A 21,029-nucleotide genomic window follows, 5' to 3' on the forward strand; every position below is an offset into this window, starting at 1 on the left:
CCAGGAAGGATCCTTCCCTATGGCCCTCAGCGAGAGTGTGGCCATGCTCTGACACCTTGATTTCAGATGTCCAGCTTCCGTAACTATGCCAGAACAAATTCCTATTGTTTCAAGCCCTTCAGTTTCTGGCAATTTGTTACAGCAGTCCTAGGAAACGAATATACCCATCATATGCGATCGGCAGCAGTAGCCCACACCGTGTTTATTTTTAAAAATTTGACTTAACAACTATCAAAAACAATCAGGAAATTCCACATAAAAACCCAGATTTTTTAGCTTTTCCCCCCAAATCAGAAAATCTGGCTGCATTATCTTCTAGCATTTCCTCAAATTAGCTGATATGGGGGCCCAACTCCCCTTAGACAAGTTGTGAGAAGCTTGTTGATGCCACCTACCAGGTCAGAGGGCTTTGCAGATGTGATTAAGTTGAAGATCTTTTTTTTTTTAAGATTTTATTTATTTATTTGACAGAGATCACAAGTAGGCAGAGAGGCAGGCAGGGGCGGGGGGAAGCAGGCTCCCCATTGAGCAGAGAGCCTGACGCGGGGCTCGATCCCAGGACTCCGGGACCACGACGCAAGCTGAAGGCAGAGGCCCTAACCCACTGAGCCACCCAGGTGCCCCTAAGTTGAAGATCTTAAAATAGGGGGATTATCTTGAATTTTCCTGGTGGGGGCCCAATTAATAAGAAGAGGCTTATAGGGAAAGTAGATGTCAGAAGAAAGAAAGAGGTGTGAGGGGAGAAGCAGAGGGAGAAGAGGGATACTATCTTTGGTCACAATGTGGGATCATGAGCCATGGATAAGGACAGCTTCTAGAAACTGGAAAAAGGGGGCACCTGGGTGGCTCAGTTGGTTAAGCCTCGGCCTTCAGCATAGGTCGTGACCCTGGAGTCCTGGAATCGGGCCTGGCGTCACTCCCTGCTCACCGGGGAATCTCCTTCTCCCTCTGCTTCTCCTCCTCACTCTGGTTCTCTTTCTCTCTCTCTCAAATAAATAAATAAAAATCTAAAAAACGAAGAAGAAGAAGAAGAAAAAAAAGCTGGAAAAGGAAGTGAATAGCATGGCCCATAAAGCCTGCAGAAGAAACACAGCCTGGCCAGCAGTTTGAATCAAACTCAAGAAGGGACACTCCTGTTGAACTTCCCAGACTCTGAGACCATAAGACAATGAATTTGGGTTGTTTTGCGCCACCAAGTCTGTGGTGATTTGTTACGGCAGTAATAGGAAGTCATAGGAAACTGATAGGCCAGCATCCCGGTTTGCCTCTGGGCCCACCTCCCCCCATTTCTCTCACACTCTGCAGGACACCCATTTGGGTTCCTGTCTGGCTCCTATGGCACTGGAATTTGTTCCGCCTGAGGGTCCTGCCTCTGCCAGTTCACAGAGCGTGAAGGGGACAAATTAATCCATAAAAGGGAAAGCACCTGCATTTTAGTGGAAGCCTTCCTGATACAGTGCCTTTTAAGGAGAGGTTTTAACCCTGGGAACCTTGAAAGGCAGCCAAGGCGCTAGTTTTCAGCAGGCAGAGAATTGACATAAAGCTAAGGCTTACTACCTGAATGTGGTTTGGGCAATTTGGATTTGATCCTGGAGATCACGGGGCACCTTTGGAAACTCGTGAGCAGAAAAAATAACCTGGACCAGAGAAGAGACAGGGGAGAAGTGCCTTAAAGAGGTACGGATACTAATTTTGCTTGGTTCTTGCACGTTCCAAACACGAAGGCAGGTTACTGTGCAAGATGCCATTTAACTTTTGCAACAAATCTGTACTTTATCTGCAATTGTAGATGAGGAGACTGAAACTCAAGCATGTCAGTAACTGGCAGCGAGAGTAGAACTGTTTTGAACCTAGATCTGTGTAACTCCAAAACTATTTCTTTAAAGCATCTCTGCTCCCCTGGGGCAAAGAGGAGGGAGGGATGCCCCAACCAGGGAGAGGCTGGGGAGGGCACCAGCCAAGAGCACACAGAGGGCCTGGGCTAAGGATGGACGCCGGAAAAATGGAGAGGAAAGATACACTACACCTGAGCCAGAATTCAAAGACAGTCACGTGATAGATATGGAGGAAAGAAAAAGAGGCTGAAAATCAAGAGAATGACAGTGCCTGAAACGAGGAAGGATGCATTTGAGAGTGAAGATGACCCAGGGAAACTGTCCTATTAGCAGCTTTTCTAGTTTCTTGGGTATAAATCCTTGAATACATGCCTAGAGATATACATAGCTGCATTGCTTTTAGCCAAACATGCTTTTTTTTTTTTCTTTTTGTCCCCCGCAAACAGTTCAAAGGGGAAGGAAGCCATGGTGTCATCTTGTTTCTTTACAGCCTCATCTTCTCCAGAACATTTGAAAGGTAAATTCAATGACTATCTGCACGGCATTTCCTATCGCTCCGCGATCATGTAAGTGATGTCCTCTCGCATTGGAAAATATTTTCATACCCTGTTGGAAGCATGAGTACAGTTTTTTTCTAGTCAAAGCTCTTCTGTTGCTTCATCCTTTTCTATAGCCGGTTTGGCCATAATAACGAGTGAGTAGATGTCATCAGGAAGGTTTGACTCTGCTTTTCTAGGACAGTGGTGGCTTCCATCTTCTGGTGATTATAAAGATGGACAGATAACTCCAGAGCTTATTTGCATAATTGTCATGATAAAACTATTTTATGATTTATAGACACAAGGAAATATATTCACAGATATTTATTTGGTCTCTGTGATATGCAAAGTCCTGTTCTTGGCACCATGGGAAATAACAAATAAAAAAAGAGATGGCCTGACCTGCAGGGTCTGCTCTGGGAAAGACAGGACGTATACACAGAGATACTGAGCGTGGTGCAGGTGTAAAGAAAAGGATTCGTAGGGATTTCTAGAGGAGGAAGGGTCCCCAGCTGACAGACTAGTCAAGGAAGGCTTCTTAGAAGAAGTGGACTTTCTTCCAGGCTCTGAAAGGAGGGTAACCTCTTGAGAGTCAAAGAGAGATAGAGAGCCTCCTGGAAGGAAGAGTTATAAGCCCGAAAGCAGCATTCCTAACACTTGCCATTTGTACAATATCATCATATTTTTGTGGTCTGTATTATTATTTGCTTAACAACTTACTTTAAATCACATATTTAGATATTAACTTCTTCCTAAACATCCATATCCTTTAATTTTTTTATTTTGTAATTTTTTTTGACACAGAGAGAGAGAGATCACACGGAGGCAGAGAAGCAGGCGGGGGGGGGGGGGGAGGGGGGAAGCAGGCTCCCTGCTTAGCAGAGAGACTAATGCAGGGCTCTATCCCAGGACCCTGAGATCATGACCTGATCCAAAGGCAGAGGCTTAACCCACTGATAACCCACTGAGCCACCCAGTGGGTGAATAAATAAATAAATAAATAAATATGCGCATATATATATATTTTTATATATATTCATTTATTTTTTATTTTATTTTTTTTATTTTTTTATTTTTTTTCCCTTTTTATTTATTTTTTCAGCGTAACAGTATTCATTCTTTTTGCTCTTCTCTGTCAAATAAATAAAATCTTTAAAAAAAAATTCCAGAAAGGAAATAGTAAAAAAAAAAATGGGGGGGAGGTAGTGCGGGAGAAAGAGAGAAACTACTGACAGGGTTCCTGGCTGGCTAAATGGGTGAATGGGACTCTTTTGGGCATAGAAATTACTTAAAAATAAAAATCTTTAAAAAAAGAAAAAGGAGAAAAAAAGAAACCACTGACAAAGAAAACCCTAGTTTCATTTATTTTTTAAATCACGCCACACTTTGGGCAATGCTGCCCTGAATTATATCTGATGCCACCAAAGCACTCATGGTGCTTGACCGAAGTTTTTAGTTCCTATTCACAGAAGCGTATGACCTCCAGTCCTGTGAACAGGTTCCTTCAAGAACACATTACAGCTCACATGCCAGAACTCAGCACCTCTCCTTGGGAGAGAGCTGGAGCCCCATTCCACCTTGGCTTCACAAGGTCCAGGGTAGGACCGCCACCCCTGCTCCCCGGTGAAACAGTCAGGAAATGGGCTTCACCCCCAAACTGGTATTTTTCACTTGAATAGTCTGTTCAACTCAGTCTTCGGCGAACACCCTCTGAAGTGGTCATGTGTCACTGTCCTAAGCCAAGCGTGCCTTGTCACTCAGAGCAAACCGTTTCTCCACTGCGTCCAGCACCCACACAGAGCACACACACACACACGTATGAATCTGTCGCTTCAGTCTTCTCCCTTACCTCTTATCAGCAGCTTCCCCCAGCTGCATCCCTAGCTTTTCCCCATCACCTCTGCAGCCTCCATCCCAGAGTCTTTTCCAGTGAGAGACAAGAAGGTGCGAGGCACATGGGAGGGACAGCGACCAGGCAAACTCACTCAACCTCTGCTTTGTGCTGGGAGGTAGAGGAAGGAGAGGCTGCAGATTGCTGCTACAGTCGTTGTCTCTGACCAAAGGCTGATGGTGTCTCGCATTCCGCAGGCTTCAGAAGGACCTGGATGCTTCCACCACTCATCTGCTACAACCAAGCACTGGGAGTTTCCTGTGCAGGCAGGTAGGTGGGGGGGCTTTGCCTTTCTACTGTAGAATCTAAAATGGGCTTTTTTTTTTTCCAATTAAGCATATTCTCTCCTGAAGTGATGAGTAATCGAGTTATCTTCGAAAGACTAAGAAGATGCTCCCCTGAGTTTGTTATCAGAGTCTACCTTCCAATTTCTACCACAGTCTTCCCAGTTTACCTCTGAGAGCCCCACATCCCTGAGATTCTACAGACCTGTTAGAAAATACCTTGACAAAGCCCACCAGGAATCCCTAGTAATGGAAAGAAAAGTACTATAACAACAGCTTCATGTACTGATTCTTAAATCACAACTATGGAAAGCAGAGTCTAAAAGAAATGGCAAGGGAAGGAGGACAAAGAGATCTGAGTGGGGCATGTGAGGACCTCTGGGGTGTGGCTGAAGAAACAAAGTCACTAAAGTTCTGCTTAAACCCTACCAAATGTCCGTAATGTGTTTTTCCTTAATTAGATATTATGTCATTTCATTCTTTTAAGTAAAACTGATAAAATTTTTTAGTGATTATTAAAAGAAAAAAGAAATTCAGTCCTTCTGTCGTCGCTACCTAAAATGTAAACATTTGCAAACTATATCATCTAGGCAGTTTTGAACATGATTCTGACCGGAAGAGCCAGCCCAAATGTCTTCAATGGCTATCAGAGGGGAGAGTCACAAGAAGTATTACACGGAGTCCTGACCCGAAGTGAGGTCGGGTATTTGCAGTGGTGTAAGAATGTCTCAGAGGATGATAGACTTTCGCAGGTGAGTGTGTTTGGGTTCTCAAGTACACAACCACAGTGTCAATGTTTTGGTATTTTTTTCAGTCTCTATATTAAGGCAATGAAAATCTGAGCTAACTTTTTACTTTACTATATTCCTGCCTACCTCCCACCCACCACATACACACATACAAACAGAGAGACTTTCAGAGTTTCCATGTAAATATCTAAGTCTACTGTGCTTGCTTCGTATTTTATTGTATGCATTTTTATCTAGAGTACAGGTAATATAAGTAACAGGCAAATAACTTTTTTGGAAAAAAATATTTGAAATATACAGATGAAAGGCAAGCCTCCTCTATCCCTATCCAGCTACACGCCTCCTTCTCAGAAATCAATATTCTCAGCAGCCCATGGGTATCTTCCCAAATCTTTGTTTATGCAAATTAATACATATTTTCTATCCATTCCTTAAAGTTTAAAAAAAAAAATCACTGGGGAAGAAAGCTTTCTGCCCCACTCCCCCCTTAAATTCCTCTCAAAAAAATTTCCAGTCCAAGAGATTTACAACCTCTAACAAGCAGAAAGTAGAATATGCCATTGAAAAAAATAATCAGAGGATTAAGTAAGATGTGATTCCGCAGAACCAAACAGGAGAGAGGGTGAGAAAGCAAACAGACCCACCCCAAACCGCAAATCAAAGATGCTTCTGTGATATTTTCACAAAGATCTCCATCGTAAAACCCAGGGAAGGCAAGGTGGGTTCAGTGAAAAGCCACGCTTCTCTGGAGTGGCCAGGAAATCAGCTGGGATGTAATTCCATAGGAATTACCCCCTCCCCCCAAGCCCTTCACCCGCCCCGACCTCTCCCAGCCACCAGCACCAAAAGAGAGCCTTGCTGCTCAGTGCCTGTTCTGTCCCTCACCCTCCCAGTTCAGCTCAAAATCCTTTTCGTGCACGAGACTTCAGGCTTTAAAAGATCCCTTTATACCCAGAGCTTCACTTGTCTCCCCTCCTGCTGTTGGCTTCAGCCACAATGCCTTATTCATGAAATCCGCAGCCCGTTATACCTACAAACCATGTAGCTGAGGGCACCAGAGAAGTAGAGCTTGACCATAGCAGAATTAAGTACATTTTGCATACAAGCATGTTCAAAATTTGCTTATTATTCCTTGAGTTTGGAATCTAGGCCCCTCACAGAAAAACGAGAAGCAACAGAGAAGTTACAAGTTAAAAAAATGAACCCATTCCCATCACCTGGGGTGGGGGCGGGGGGTCAATCCTTTCAGCAATGCTTCCTCTTCTTTTTCTTTCTTATATAAATAAAACCTATGCTTACTCTATGGAAGCCTGATTTCTATCATTTAACACAGATATCTGGATGTGCCAACGAATGTACGTCCTTCGTCATATTTAAAGGATGCAAGGAGTTCCACGGCACAGGCGTGAAAGACCATGCTTGGAATATACCCTGGACAAAGAAGGGATTTGTTATTGTTATAAAATTCCTAATCACTTGGTTTTAGATAATCTGGGAACTCATTTTAGGATTTGAGAGATTTAGAATAAACAGGAAAACTAAGCCACAAAGAAGAGAACTATAGATTTCACTTTACCGATTTTTCTTTTCTTTTTTTCAACCACACACGGTCACTTGGCAGTCATGGTCAAGCACTCCTCACCTCTCCCAGCCCAGTAACAGGCCAAGACTTAGTTTGGAGAAAAACGGCTGGACACATGAGGGGCAAGTTTCAAGGAGCCGGGGTCACAAAAGCACAGTTGTAATTTGACTGCTTTGTCTATGATTATAAAGCTCTTTCACATGATTTCACTCTATGCTGATTATAAACTACTAAGATTTAAAGCAGCGTTTCTCGCATTTCAGTCATTGGTGTAGGTAATTGGCAGCTTTGTCACAGCTCCACACCTGCTGCACGCTCTGCTATTATTTGATTAATATTTTTCTTTAAATCGACTCACGTTAAAAATTTGAATATAACCATTTCTGCAGCAGTAATACAAGCCACGGACTTGACGTGCTCATTATGTCCCCCCCCCCTAATGCTTCAAAGAAGTAAATAAACGGGCTTTGTTTTAAAGCTTACCCCTGGGCCACTGGCTTCCTGTCACAGGCCACCCAATGGCACTTGCACCGTGCTTTGGAAACCCGGAATATAAGTGAGGGGGGTACCTACCTACTGTAACATGCAGGAAGCAGCCTTGACCTGAAAACCTGGAAGTTCTGCCCTGCTGTCCCTCACAGGGTATGACTTGGGCAGGTCACCCTCTCTACAGTGGTTTCCTCATCTCAGGTTAGTGTCCTAACACCTGTTCTGCAACCACGTGACAGATGTGAAGAGCAAACCAGATCATGAATGCCAAATCCTGTTGGAAAGCAGAGTGACCTGGACACATATAAGCTTATAATGGATGATAAAGGCCATGTTCATTGACCATCTCCTAATTGTGAGGCTCTGTGTCCAGATGCAAAGATGAGTCACACATGGGCCAGTACTTACACACACACTGACCGTCTAGGGAAGGATCTAGACAGTAAATGATGGAGAACAGTGCTCTCAGCACTGGCTGCACACTGAAATCACCTGGAGAGTTTGGTTTTCTAATCAACTTATATTTTAGAGCAGTTTTTTTTTTTCCTCAACAAAATTAAGTGTAAGGTACAGAGATTTCCCATATATTCCCTGCCCCCACACATGCATAGCCTCCCCCATTATCAACATCCCCCACCAGAACCGGCATGTTTGTTAGGTTGATAGCCTATGGTGACACATCGTGATTATCCAAAGTCCACAGTTTGCATTACCATCTCAGTGTTGTGTACCGTATGGATTTGGACGAATGTATAATGACATGTGTCCACCATTATAGCATGATACAGAGTAGTTTCACTGCCCTAAAATCCTCCATGCTCTCGTCATCCCTCCCTCCCCCAATCCGAAGCAACAACTCATCTTTCTACCATCATCTATGGTTCTACCTTTTCCAGAATGTCACATGGTGGAATGATAGAGTACATAGCCTTTTCAGATTGGCTTCTTTCACTTAGTAATATATAAGCTCAAGGTTCTGTCTTTTCACAGCTCAATTGCTCATTTCTTTAAAGTGCTGAATAATATTCCATTACCTAAGTAATACTCCACTGATGTACCAAGGTGTATTTTTCCATTCACCTACATTCAACCTACATGCCATTCACCTTTCCATTCAACCTACATTTTGGTTGCTTCCAGGTTTTGGCAAATATGAATGAAGCTGCTATAAACATCTGTGTGCAGGTTTTTATTTGGAATTAGGGTTTTACCATCTTTAGACAGATACCAGGGAGCATGACTGCTGGATGTATGACAAAAGTGTTCAGGGTTTGTTTTGTTTTTTAATTTTTTTTTTTAAAGATTTTATTTATCTGACAGAGAGAGAGAGATCACAAGTAAGTAGAGAGGCAGGCGGCGGTGGGGAGAGCAGGTTCCCTGCTGAGCAGAGAGCCTGATGCAGGGCTCGATCCCAGGACCCTGAGATCATGACCTGAGCCAAAGGCAGAGGCGTAACCCACTGAGCCACCCAGGCATTCCGAGTGTTTCGTTTTGTAAGAAACTGCCCAGCTGTCTTCCATGGTGGCTGTTCATTCTTTTATCTCCACCAGCACCAAGTGAGACTTCCTCACTGCACATCTTCACCAGCATTTGGTGTTGTCAAGTGTTCTGGATTTTGGCCATTCTCAGAGGGGTATCATGGTATCTCATTGCTGTTTTCATTCTCATTTCCCAGATAATATGGGATGCGGAACATCTTTGCATATGCTCATTTGCGATCTGTATATTTCATTTCATGAGGGGTCTGTTAAAGTCATTGGCCCACTTTGAGAGCTTTTAAAACTACCAATGCCCCGGTCATCCCCCAGAACACCATCAGCTTCATGTGTGAAGGACCAGAGTGGGAACACAGGGCCCCACACTCAGAAGACCCTGCCCTCAGTCTAATGCTCTCCTGTCATCCCTTTAAATTCTTACTAATTTTTGAATGAGGGTCTCCACGTTTCCATTTTGCACTGGGCTACAATTGCGTAGCCAGTCCTAGCCAATGACCCTATTCCATTTGGTCTGAAAGCATCGAGCATTAGGATTTTAAAGCCCACAAGAGATTCTTATGGGCAGCCAGGTTTAGAAACTTCTGTTCTAGGGGCACCTGGGTGGCTCAGTGGGTTAAGCCTCTGCCTTCGGCTCAGGTCATGATCCCAGGGTCCTGGGATCAAGCCCCACATTGGGCTCTCTGCTCAGCGGGGAGCCTCCTTCCCGCTCTCTCTCTGCCTGCCTCTCTGCCTACTTGTGATCTCTGCCTGTCAAATGAATAAATAAAATCGTTAAAAAAAAAAAAAGAAAAGAAACTTCCGTTCTAGATCAGGACTGCTCAACCTCAGCATGACTGACATTTCAGACTGGAGAATGTGCTTGTGGTGGGAGCTCTCCTGTGCATTGTGGGGTGTCTAGCAGAATTCCTGGCCTCCACCCACTAGATGCCTCTAGCTCGGCCCCTCGATGTGACAACCAACAATGTCTCCAGACCCTACCAAACATTCTCTGGGGGGACAGAATTGCCTTGGTCAAGCTAATGCTTTAAAGGAAGGGCAAAAACTCTCCTTAGACCTAACTGATTAAATCCACATATGTAGAATTGGAAAACTAGCTATTGCAACTAACATCACAGGAAAGACTATCTTCTTTCATGCGGTGACAGCCTTCTGCTCCTGTAAACACCTGCAAGGCTTTAGGGACCAGTCTCTGACCTTATCTTAAATTAAAATTAAGTAGGTGTCTGCTAAAGAGCTACTAAGTGGCTCTGAGAATAGGGACCATGTCAAAGGAGATGCCACAGAAAGGGAGAGAGAGAGAGTGAGAGACTGAGAGAAAGAGAGCACATGCCTCAAAGAGTCAAGAATTCACAGAGATCCAGCATTACCATTTTCTCCGGAGCACATTTCTTTCTACAGAAGTCAGCTCAGCCCAGTACAGCTGCTAAATCATGCTTCACAGAAAATTACCTGCAGAGCCCCAAAGTACCCTCCAGTAATAAAGCGGATGTTTGTTGGGACCTTAAAGTAAGCCAAAAGGCCAAGGCATGAGGTAACAAGTAAGAGCTTTCCTACTGAGAAAGTGACTAATGTGGCAAAATGGACCAGACAACAGGACCAACGTGTAAATGCTCACTCATAAATCGGAAGTAGGGCATAGCACAGAAACTGCTCGCGTTCACTTTAAAATCCACATAGAAGTCATATCTACAATGCTTCTGTCCTTTAAAAAGGGACTCATGTGACTTTTCAGCCTTCCTTCTTGGACATTGTGTTCCCTCTCCAGGGAGACTCCTATGAGTCCTGCCCTCAGTGAAAATTGCCTGCAATTGTACACTAATGGCTTAAAACCCCGAGGATGTTTATTATGTTGTCTCTGTCATGCACTTGGAGTTTGGTTTCAGAACAAATGTATTAAAGAGCAAATGCTGGCTGGCGGCTAGTTTTCTTACTTGAGCTGCTGAGCTATATGAATATAATAGACATATGCATGTATACATATAAAGTCTTATTGGAAGGGGCTTTTTTATTCTTTCTATATCTGCTCATTATCTGGGGATAAAAAGCAATACATAACTCATCTATGTTACTCAAATAATCATATCTATAATTATGTTTTATATATATAATTTTAGATATATTTTTCACTATCCCTGGAGATGGTGATTAAAGGAAGTCTCTATGAAGCTTATTTGTTCATTGTAGTGCTAACAGCCTCTTGTACAGAGCACGCCCTGTGTGTTAGGCTCTCTCTGAGCCATTCATTTTCAAGGATTCCTTATTTCATCTAATCCCTGCTTCCACTCAAAGGTGGAAGTGTTAGTCTCAGTCCAATGTCCATGGTTTGACCATGGATTTTAGACCTGAGAAAACCCAGATGGAGCAAGGTGTAGGCACGTGCCCTTGGCCCCCAGTAAGGTGTCAGAGTCAGGGTTAGGATGCCTGCTCCACCCACATCAGAGCCCAGGCTCTGCCCCCTGGGCCGTGCTGTCTGTCATTACCATCTTTTCTTGTCTTCTGGTAAAGTCATCAATACAAAATGCCAGTTTTTGGATTATACTCTATCATGAGTACTTTTATAATCTATCATATCTTCATATTTACGTATAGATATAAATTTGTATCATGTCATCTATAATCTGTTGTAAGTACACTGATGTTAGATTCCGACATACATTTGTTTATTTATTTTTAAAGATTTAATTTATTTATTTGAGAGAGCGAGCGAACAAGCATGAGTGGGGGTGGCGGGGAAGGCAGAGGGAGAAGGAGAAGGAGGTTCCTCACTGAACAAGGAGCCCAAAGCGGGACTTGATCCCAGGACCCCAGGATCATGACCTGAGCTGAATGCAGATGCTGAACCAACTCAGCCACTCAGGTACTTCTCTAATATTTATTTTTTTAAAGATTTATTTATTTTTATTTGATAGAGAAAGAGAGAGAGAAAACTTGTGCAGGCAGGGGGAGGGGCAGAAGGAAAGAGAATCCTCCATCAGATTCCCCACCAAACTCAGAGCCCGAAGCAGGGCTTGATCCCAGCACCCTGAGATCGTGACCCAGGCCAGAATCAAGAGTTGGATGCTCAAGCAACTGAGCCCCACAGGCACACTAGACTTTAACATTTAGGTGGTGGTGATACCATGGCTAGGTTTTGGAAGGCATGACTCCAGAAGCTAGAAATTTATACATTGACTTTTAGGTGAAAACCCTTGTGAGTTGGAGGTGACTATGAACAACATGTACTCGGGGCACACCCTCTGAAAAGTAGCTGCTCCCCTTCACCTGCTGGTTTGTCAGACCGTGTCTGTCAGGTATATTACCGAAGGACACGCTTGGTGACACTGAGAGATGCTAACAGAAGACACACGTGACCTCAGTGTATCTGAAGCCTCATACTTCAGAGTATTCTTTCGCAGAACTGAAATACCTTACACAGCAGAAGTCTGCTCAGAAAGACCTAGATGGGGTTCCAGAACAGTGCTCTCTGTATCACTGGATTGAAGACCCCATGGTCAAACCCCTTCCTTTTTGCTCTGAGCAGGGTAACTCCTCCACCCAGGACTCCTGAACGTGCCAAACGGGTACTTAAGTGCTGTATGGGTATAAAGCGTCTCCTGCCTTGGGTGAGGCTGCAAATCGGAAGATTACATGTATCCACTGTTAATAAAAATCGAATATAATAAAGGTTTCAGAGTTCAAAAAAAAACACAAAACCCAACATGCTAAAAGATCCCGCTGTCCAGGTGAAACACATCTTATGATGCCACATCTGTCTTCCTAAAGTAAATCTCTTCTTACTCTGGGATAAAATTGCAGAGACTGCAAAACACACGTCTTTCAATCGCAATGTCACAGCCCAGTGGGTGAGATTTAAAAAAAAAAAAAAAATGGAGTTCTCATTAGATGCCACGGCAAGCCCCCCAGAGCCTACCAGACTGACAGTTCCCGCGGAACACAGCCAGCTACCCACAAGCTGAGGCACTATTTTGAAGCCTCCCGTCACTTTTCTATTTGAAGGTACAGGTTTGAGTGTGAGGTTCCAATACCTAAGTGAGAACATAAAGCAGTTTGAGTCTAACACCATCTGGAAAGCCTTAGGAGGTTCACATTATCTTCGCACCTGCCATGGAGAAGAAAAATCAACTCTGATTTTTAGAAGGGACTGAAGTCATTTAGGTCTTGCTGAAAAGAGTCCCCTGGCAGCCCTGGCAGAGCACACCACCATCCCGGCCATACCCTCTTCCCTCTTTAAATTCCCTTGCAAGAGGCTAGTAGGAAGAAATCCAACCAGAAAAGTACCCTGTGAAGCTCCGCCCATAGCGCTCCTGCCGGCAACCACCCCCCCCCCCCCAGTTGCTTAGGTAGCACCCGGCCAACAAGACAACATACCTGCAAACTCGTCCAAGGGAGTTACAGCCACTCTGTGCTCCAGGTGCAGAGAGGAGAGCCAGACCCTCCACAGTCACGCATGCGAATCATCATCAGGAATCAGGAAAGAAAGCTCAAATCTCCAACACCTTTCTCCCACTCCCATTACCAAACTGGGCCCTTGGGACTTGCGATATTAAGCTCATTATGCAAACATTCTAAGCGCCATTGTTCTAGATGGCCAAAAAAAAAAAAAAAAAAAAAAAAAAAAAAAAATTACCTGGACTCAATCCTTGCCCTTTGGTGTTTAGAATTTGTCCATCCGTCATCCTGTACTTATAGTTTTACACTGGCTGTATCCTTTAAGGATACATGTCATGAGAGGCTTGATTGCTGCATGGAACACTGGCCTTATTACACAATGAGTGAACTTAAGGAAAAAGGTATTTTATTTATAGCACTACTGTATCACCAGTTAATTTCCTTTTTTACCATGGCAACGCGAGGCGACACACACAAATTCTGCATTGGCGGAATTTCACCAATAAAACATATTTAGAATGTGGCTTTTGGGGGTGGAGGTTAGCTGATGCACTGTCTACCCAAAAGCAATACAAAGTCTTAACTGGAAGTTCCAGTCAAATACATGATGGGGTCTACTAAGAAAAGAAGGGGAGATAACATTTGGCTGCATTCAGGTGGGAGGGGCTTCATTTTGTTTTTTCCGGGCTCACTTTAAACCAGGTGTATTCTCAGCTGTAATCTTAAGGCTTGCCTCTTAGAGTTAATAGCCAAACTACCCTGGCAGTCATGCATGCCATTTTCTTTTCTACTAGAATCTCTGAAGGCAGTCGAGGCTCTGCCTGCCCAGTGTGCAGTCTCTGTATGGTTACCCTGGGTGTGGGAGATTGTTGTATTATAACTGCTACATCTTCCTCCTACTCTAATAAAATCTTGAATAGCTTTGGGTTCAGAAGAGAAAACTATTGCATTGTTGCCGAAAGTAACAACAGTGTGGTAACTCCCAGAGAGTTACCCAAGTGCTGGCTCAATTTGGCCTCCGTTATAAAAACTCTGAGAAACAATAGCATACATGTCTGTATTCTATTACATCCACCCAGATGTAATTTACAGGGAATTTCATTGGTGGAAAATCAGCCCAAATTCAATTCTTTTGGGTTGCAAAAGAAGTGACATTTTCTTGCAAACAGCCCTAAATTTCCTCATTAGTTTATCCAACTTTTCCAACTTTAATAATTCCATGTCCTGCAGATCTTAATTTTGGTTACGTCTAACCTGAGTACACAAGGTGATGAAGCAAGAAGGAATTAAAAAAAAAGTGCTTGTTTTATAACTAATGAATGGTTACAATGTTATTTGGAACTTGTGGGTGGATTCTTGGAATGTAAACACATTCGTTGGCTTCCATGGCACATCCTCTGTGTTTTATTTCCGACGTAGCCGGTGGGCGACTTGCCCGTTTGGTATGTGAGATGCTCATATTATACTCAGCGCAGAGGGGCTAATTCTCGTGTGAGTAGATAAGCAAATCCTGCAACCTCTATGAACATGTCCAAATTAAGGTGCTAGGCTTGGACTGCTTTTTTAAACTACTAACTAAAACAGAGTTTGTGTCTTTCAAATACAGCGATACATTTTTCCTATGGTAGCTGAAAAGTGCAAATCTTAAAGACAAAAGCATTTCCGAGTCACCCCCTCACCCACAACTGAAGAATTTAAACTAAAGCAAAACAAAGAGATTTGAATAGAACTATTGAGAAATCCAAATGTCAAGTTATTAGCCTTTAATACGTGGGTTTATGAAATGTGATAATTTTTCAAAGCTGGATTTTCCATAAAACATAATTTGTTCCTGAACATACAGGACAACTCTAAAAAGGACTGAACGGAGAAAAGAAGCACAATTGGACCCTTCGGCTACAGGCAGACACGCCAAGGCTGAGGGTCCAACAGCTCTCGCTGGCATCACGTGAAAATGATGTTGTTGTTGTGGTTTTCTGTGTAGTTCATGCTTATTTCTTTACATAGAAAAAAGTAGCTTTTAACATTAACAAGTTTTGATGACAATCTTTTAAGAAATATGTGCTTTCTTGTCTCTTTAAACAAAATGGTAGCTATCATACATGGAAATGCACTTTAATGTTCTCGGGGCTACAGAAGGTGCCTCTCAGAGTGATACTCTTGTCCATCTAATTCACTAGCTATGAGAATTCAAGGCCAAATTGATAGTTGCCTGCAAAAGCTAGATAAACTAGTTAAAGGTGCAAATTTAATATTATTATTGTAATGCTAACCTAGGATGCTCATGTTAACATGAGCGTTAACACGTTAACATGTTAACATGTTAACAGGCAGGTATGTGTGTCTATGTATGAATGTTTATATGTATGTCTGTGTTTTCCCTTCACTTCCTGGAAGCTCTTTCCTCCATTCAAAATATTCTCCATTTCTATATTCTAAATATTCTCTTTTTCCTATATAGTTTTTAAAAGATTTTATTTATTTATTTATTTGACACAGAGAGAGAGAGAGAGATCACAGGTAGGTAGGCAGGGAGGCAGGCAGAGAGAGGAGGAAGCAGGCTCTCCGAGGAGCAGAGAGTCAGATGTGGGACTCGATCCCAGGACCCCGGGATCATGACCTGAGCCGAAGGCAGAGGCTTTAACCCACTGAGCTGCCCAGGCACCCCTTTCCTATATTCTAAATGGCGTTTCCAGAAGTCTGACCACCTTCTGAATGAAGTACTGTCCTGTCTTGGGCACAGGAGTAAAACACCAGTCAATGATGAAGACAAGTTGAGGTTCTCTTATTCCAGCCCTACACTTATGTCTCAGTTTATCTACTATTCTTTACTTAACTTCCAAACCCAACTCCAAATGTGGGGTGCCTCCATGTCCCGCATGAGGCAGTGCCCACTCTTGCAGCGTCCCGGTGACACCACAGCACTCGCACATGTAAACTCGCTCACCACAAAGCCTTCGCTTCAGATCTCACGGCACACAGAGTGCCCTGTGCACCTGCAACTGTGAGAAGCCTCTGAGCTGCTTTTTAATTACGATGACGTATCAGCATCTGCCACGATGCAGCCAAATCTGTATGTTCATCTGCATTTGCCTCTTCCCTTCCAGGTGGGCAGCATGCTGAAGACCCCCAAATTACCTATTTGGCTGTGCAACATCAATGGAAACCCCAGTGTCCTTTTCAGCACAAACAAGCAGCTCTTATCAGACTGGAAAGCAGAGCGTCGCTTTGATCTGTACCTGTACGGTGGCAGGCCCCCGCAGAAGAAGCCCGTGCATCTCACAGTAGGTGAGCATTTCAGACTCTAAGTGCTGAGCCCTTTAGGGCGCTCAGAAAGACGCGGTGCCAGTGTTTCGTGCTGTGTGGGTGTCCATGCTCGCCTTGCAGGAAGACGCTTGGGCTTGAGTTCTGAAATGAAACCCACGCACGAGTCCCATGGGTCCAGACCCAAGGAGGGCACCCTGGGCAGTCTGCAGCTGCCTTAAATAAGAGTGGCGGGTTTAGAAGTAGCACAGAGGAACAAACAACTTCTAGGTAGGAGAAACAACAAAAGAGAAAGAATCCCATCCGCAAAAAGCCCTCTCCAGGACCTTTTCCCTGTGAGCACCCGGCACGTAATACCTGAGGGGAAGCACTGGAAGAAAGGATGGACCGGGCAGGGGGTGTTCCAATCGGTCAGTTCCATCCTACAACTGAGCAGATGACCATCCAGTGATGTAACTCAGCAAACTGAGAGTGCATTTCTCTTCAGATATCAGAGGGCCTGCTAAGGGCCAGGCACTGAGCTAGAAGCTGCGAAAGCCATGAAAACAAGGCACAGTCCCAGCAAAATGTAAGAGGTTCCGGTCCACTGGGAGAAGCAGACAACCACACGGGTCATTTTATTTCAGTTACAACCATATTCATTTAAACCCATAAGGGAAAAAGGCTAAACTTTAACTGTCTCTGAACTTCTAATGTCTTTAAGCACTGGCCTTTTGGACAAGGGAATAAACACGATGAGACTGGGCATCTGTCGTGGGTGTATCTTGGTCCTCCTGGTGGAGGCTTGATGTTTGACTTGGCCTTTAGCATCACAGGACTAGTGTTCAACAACTTTTCATGATAATGACTGAATCTGGAAAATTATCTTAACGACTCTTTTATCTGTGCAGGTCCTAATTCTTCTTTAATTATGGAAGATACATATTAGCCCATTTATTTTAGGGGGACATTGACAATACGTTCCTTAAAATACTGTTCCTACCTTACTCTCTTTGAGGAAAGCATCATTTTTTAAAAGATTTTATTTATTTATTTGAGAGAGAGAGAGAGAAAGAGAGCATGCACGCACATGCTCAAGCATGGGGGGAGGGGCAGAGGGAGAAGGAGAGAGAGAATCCCAAGCAGACTCCGAGCTTAGCACAGAGCCCAATGTGGAGCTGGATCCGGAGACCCTGAGATCATGGTCTGAGCCAAAACTGAGTCAGATGGTTAATGAACTGAGCCACCCAGGTGCCCCAGAAAACATGTTTGTATTAACTCACAGGCATTGCAAGAATTCTGTTCCGGGTACTGTATTGGAAGCTGTACACATAATCCCAATAAATTCTCCCAGCAATCACATGATATCTATTTTCACATAGAAGACACTGAGGTAACCAATAAACAGTTGCTAACTGAATAAATGAGGCTGAGAATTGTTAAGTACCTTCTCAAATGGCATATGAGACAAAGTTGGTTCTTTCTCTCTCTCTTTTTAAAAAGATTTTATTTATTTGAGAGAGACAGAGAGAGAACACAAGCAAGATGAGGGGCAGAGGTAAAAGCAGATGCCCCCCGTGAGGAGGGAGCCCAATGCGGGGCTTGATCCCACGACTCCAGGATCATGACCTGAGCTAAAGGCAGACGCTTAACCAACGGAGCCACCCAGGTGTCCCAAGACAAAGCTGGTTCTTGAACCCTGTTCTTGAGCAGCTCACTAAACTACCTCACCCTTCACACAAAAATGTGAATGTACTCTTAGATGCACTGAGAAGTGATGAGCTCTCCTTCCTCCTGGTTTTCCCAATAACTTCCTATAGCCTACACTTGGCTCCATGTGTCACATCATGGTGCTGGAATGTGCATCACATGATCTATCACTATTCATGTTTCAAAATACACAAGCACCCATGCTACCACAGACTTGTTCTGTATGGGGCATTTCTACACACCATCTACTGGAATCCCCCTCTGCTTAACCAGTTCTAGGAACACAGCTCACTGAGCCTAATTCCTGCCCACCCATTGTGTTCTTCTTCCTTCCTGGCTTCCTCTGGAATGGTGTGTACAGGCAAGGGCCTAAATGCGGGTGTCTGGGAGGCTCAGTCAGTTAGGCGTCCGACTTTGACTCAGGTTCTGATACTGGGGTCCTGAGATGAAGCCCCAGGTCGGCTCCCGGCTCAGCGGGAAGCCTGTTTCTCCCTCCCCCTCAGCCCTTCCCCCAGCTCTCTCTCTCTCTCTCTCAAACAAATAAATAAAATCTTTTTTAAAAAAATGCTGGCTGTTCCTCACTCAGATACTCACTCCCATCACTGGGAAAGGAACCAACATGAAGACGAACATGTACCAGGAAGACGGTTTTCTCCAGTGGAGATGGCAATCAGAACCAAGTGGAGAGAAGCCACCATCAACTGGCATGGAACCGTTCCCTTCCTCTAAAGAGAGAGCCAGGAGGTGCAGCGATTTCTGAAGTGTCAAGCTGCTCGGCACAAAGCCTCATATGGGGGTAGACCCTTTACTTCTACATTCCTCATTCATGAACCCCAATGAAAAACTCCAATAGTCACTTTTTCTTTTTGCACCCCCTCCCCTTTTTTTTGGTCTTTGCGAAGCCCTCTGCAGTTGTTATCGGTGCTGCTGAAGAAACATAGGCCCTTCCAGCAGGGGCTGCAAAGTGTATTCCTTCCTTTTATTCAATAGAGCAAATGAAGTCTTTCTTGTCTGTTATTTTCGATCAGTCTTTTCTTGGTGTGATTCTCCCTGAGGATGATGGACGCAGGCAGCTAGCTTTCATTTGGGGATGAAGTCATCAGTGATGCATCATCAGATTTTTAGTTATGGCAAGAACTCAAGCCTTCTCAAAGACTTCCCGGTATGGAGAGCATTCCTTTCCAAGGTTACATTTCACATGCCCACATTAGCAGGTTCTGGTCATTAAAATAGTAAATGGGCTTCTTTGGGTTGGGGCAGGGACTATTCCTGGTAGTGTGGCAGCAATAGTTATCGGCTTATGGGTTCAAGTCAAGGCGAGCACACAGGAGGAGACATTCTTTCTACCAGTGCTATGTTTGTTTCTTGTCTTTATAAGCTGAATATAAATACGTAGACAGACAAACAGATAAACTGAGAAAGAAGTCTTATTCCTAGGTAAAATAAAATTATATATAAAAATAGATTCTCTTCTTATGTCCTTTTTAAAGGGAAACAATCCTTTTTAGAATGTGATCTTTCCCAGTCCTATTGAGTGCCTACACTTTTTCTGAAGAAATACACAGAGTCAGACACCTATTCTTTCTTTTAAAAGTACATGGAAACCATTTAGACCTTTTTCCAAACCCACTCCACTGGTCTGCCAACTCTCAGACTTAGGGCTCTGTATTCACAAGCCAAAGGTTAGATCGCGAAGAACACCTTTTCGGAGCCCATTGTCCAAATTAATTTGTGAAATGCATTTTCATTTGGCTCAAAGAATAATGTTTTAACTTAAGGAGCATGTAGAAAATGAAACTTCAAGGTGAATAATAAATTATGTCAAAAAAGAAAGCCAAGTTGGCTTGGATTGCTGATTACGGTATCTTTATTACTTTGATGTTCTCATGCGGGATTTGAAAGCCATTGGATAAATACGCAGATCCTTCTTGACCCTTGTTTTATTTGGTCTTAGTCTTAGCAATATGGTGCTTTTCCTGAGGTGCAGGCCTGTTTTTTGTTTTATGGATACCAAGTCATTTCTAACCAAATATGCCTGTTGGAGTGGACTGCTGGTAAGTGTAGGGACAATGAGAGAAAACAGCACGTGCTTCAGGGAAGACGTTCCCAGCCACAATTAAGAGATTTCACTCAAAATGTCTCAAACAATAAGGACGTGCTTTTCCAACAAGAATGGTCCAACAAGGGATCCATGACTCTCTTAGGTTAATCGTGATTCATTTCCTAGGGCTGAGAACAGGACACTTATTACCAGAACAAAATCGGGGCTCTGCAGAAGGAAGAAGGTTGAGATGACTGTTGTGTAGACAACTGGCCTGTCATCCTGACAAAAGGCATTTTTAATTGGCCTCATTTCTAAGTCTATTTTTGGTCCCTACCCTATTTTTCCTTTGAATTTCTAATTTATTTATAATTTGTGTTACTTTGCCATATTTTATGTGTTGTAACTTGTCTTAAATTACTCCTGGAACAAATCTATAAATAAGTAAAATAATAGAGGAAAGATTAAGAACCTATGTTTTATATATAAAGGTATAATTTTGATATATATAAAGGGATTAATCACTTTTCATGTCAATGTTGGAAAATGAGTTTTTATTTTGTCTTATTAGCATGGCATCCAGTAACTTTTTTGAAAGGTGGAAACATGTTATTTAACTGGGATGATCAGATCACCTTTGAACTTTCTGTGTTTTGAGAAAAATGACTTCAATTGTTCTGTCAGCTGCTGCTTCTTCTTCTTCTTCTTTTTAATTTTAGGTATATTTATTTATTTTAGAGAGAGAAAGAGCACAAGGTGGGGGGGCCAGAGGGAGAGAGAG

The 21,029-nt window shown here is 43.4% G+C and overlaps 1 protein-coding gene across 1 annotated transcript in view; it reads left to right on the forward strand.

The window, feature by feature from the left end:
• MINDY4B (MINDY family member 4B) overlaps window positions 1–18,936 on the forward strand; it is a 61,331-nt gene extending 42,395 nt beyond the window's left edge. Inside the window, exons 12-16 of the mRNA XM_046003667.1 lie at window positions 2,282–2,352; window positions 4,463–4,535; window positions 5,140–5,301; window positions 16,362–16,542; window positions 18,794–18,936. Of these exons, the coding sequence (XP_045859623.1) occupies window positions 2,282–2,352; window positions 4,463–4,535; window positions 5,140–5,301; window positions 16,362–16,542; window positions 18,794–18,936 (630 nt within the window). The remainder of the gene's footprint in view (window positions 1–2,281; window positions 2,353–4,462; window positions 4,536–5,139; window positions 5,302–16,361; window positions 16,543–18,793) is intronic.
• The last annotated feature ends 2,093 nt before the right edge of the window (window positions 18,937–21,029 follow it).

The sequence above is a fragment of the Meles meles genome, chromosome 4, assembly GCF_922984935.1.
Source record: "Meles meles chromosome 4, mMelMel3.1 paternal haplotype, whole genome shotgun sequence".
In the NCBI taxonomy this organism is placed as follows: Eukaryota; Metazoa; Chordata; class Mammalia; order Carnivora; family Mustelidae; genus Meles; species Meles meles.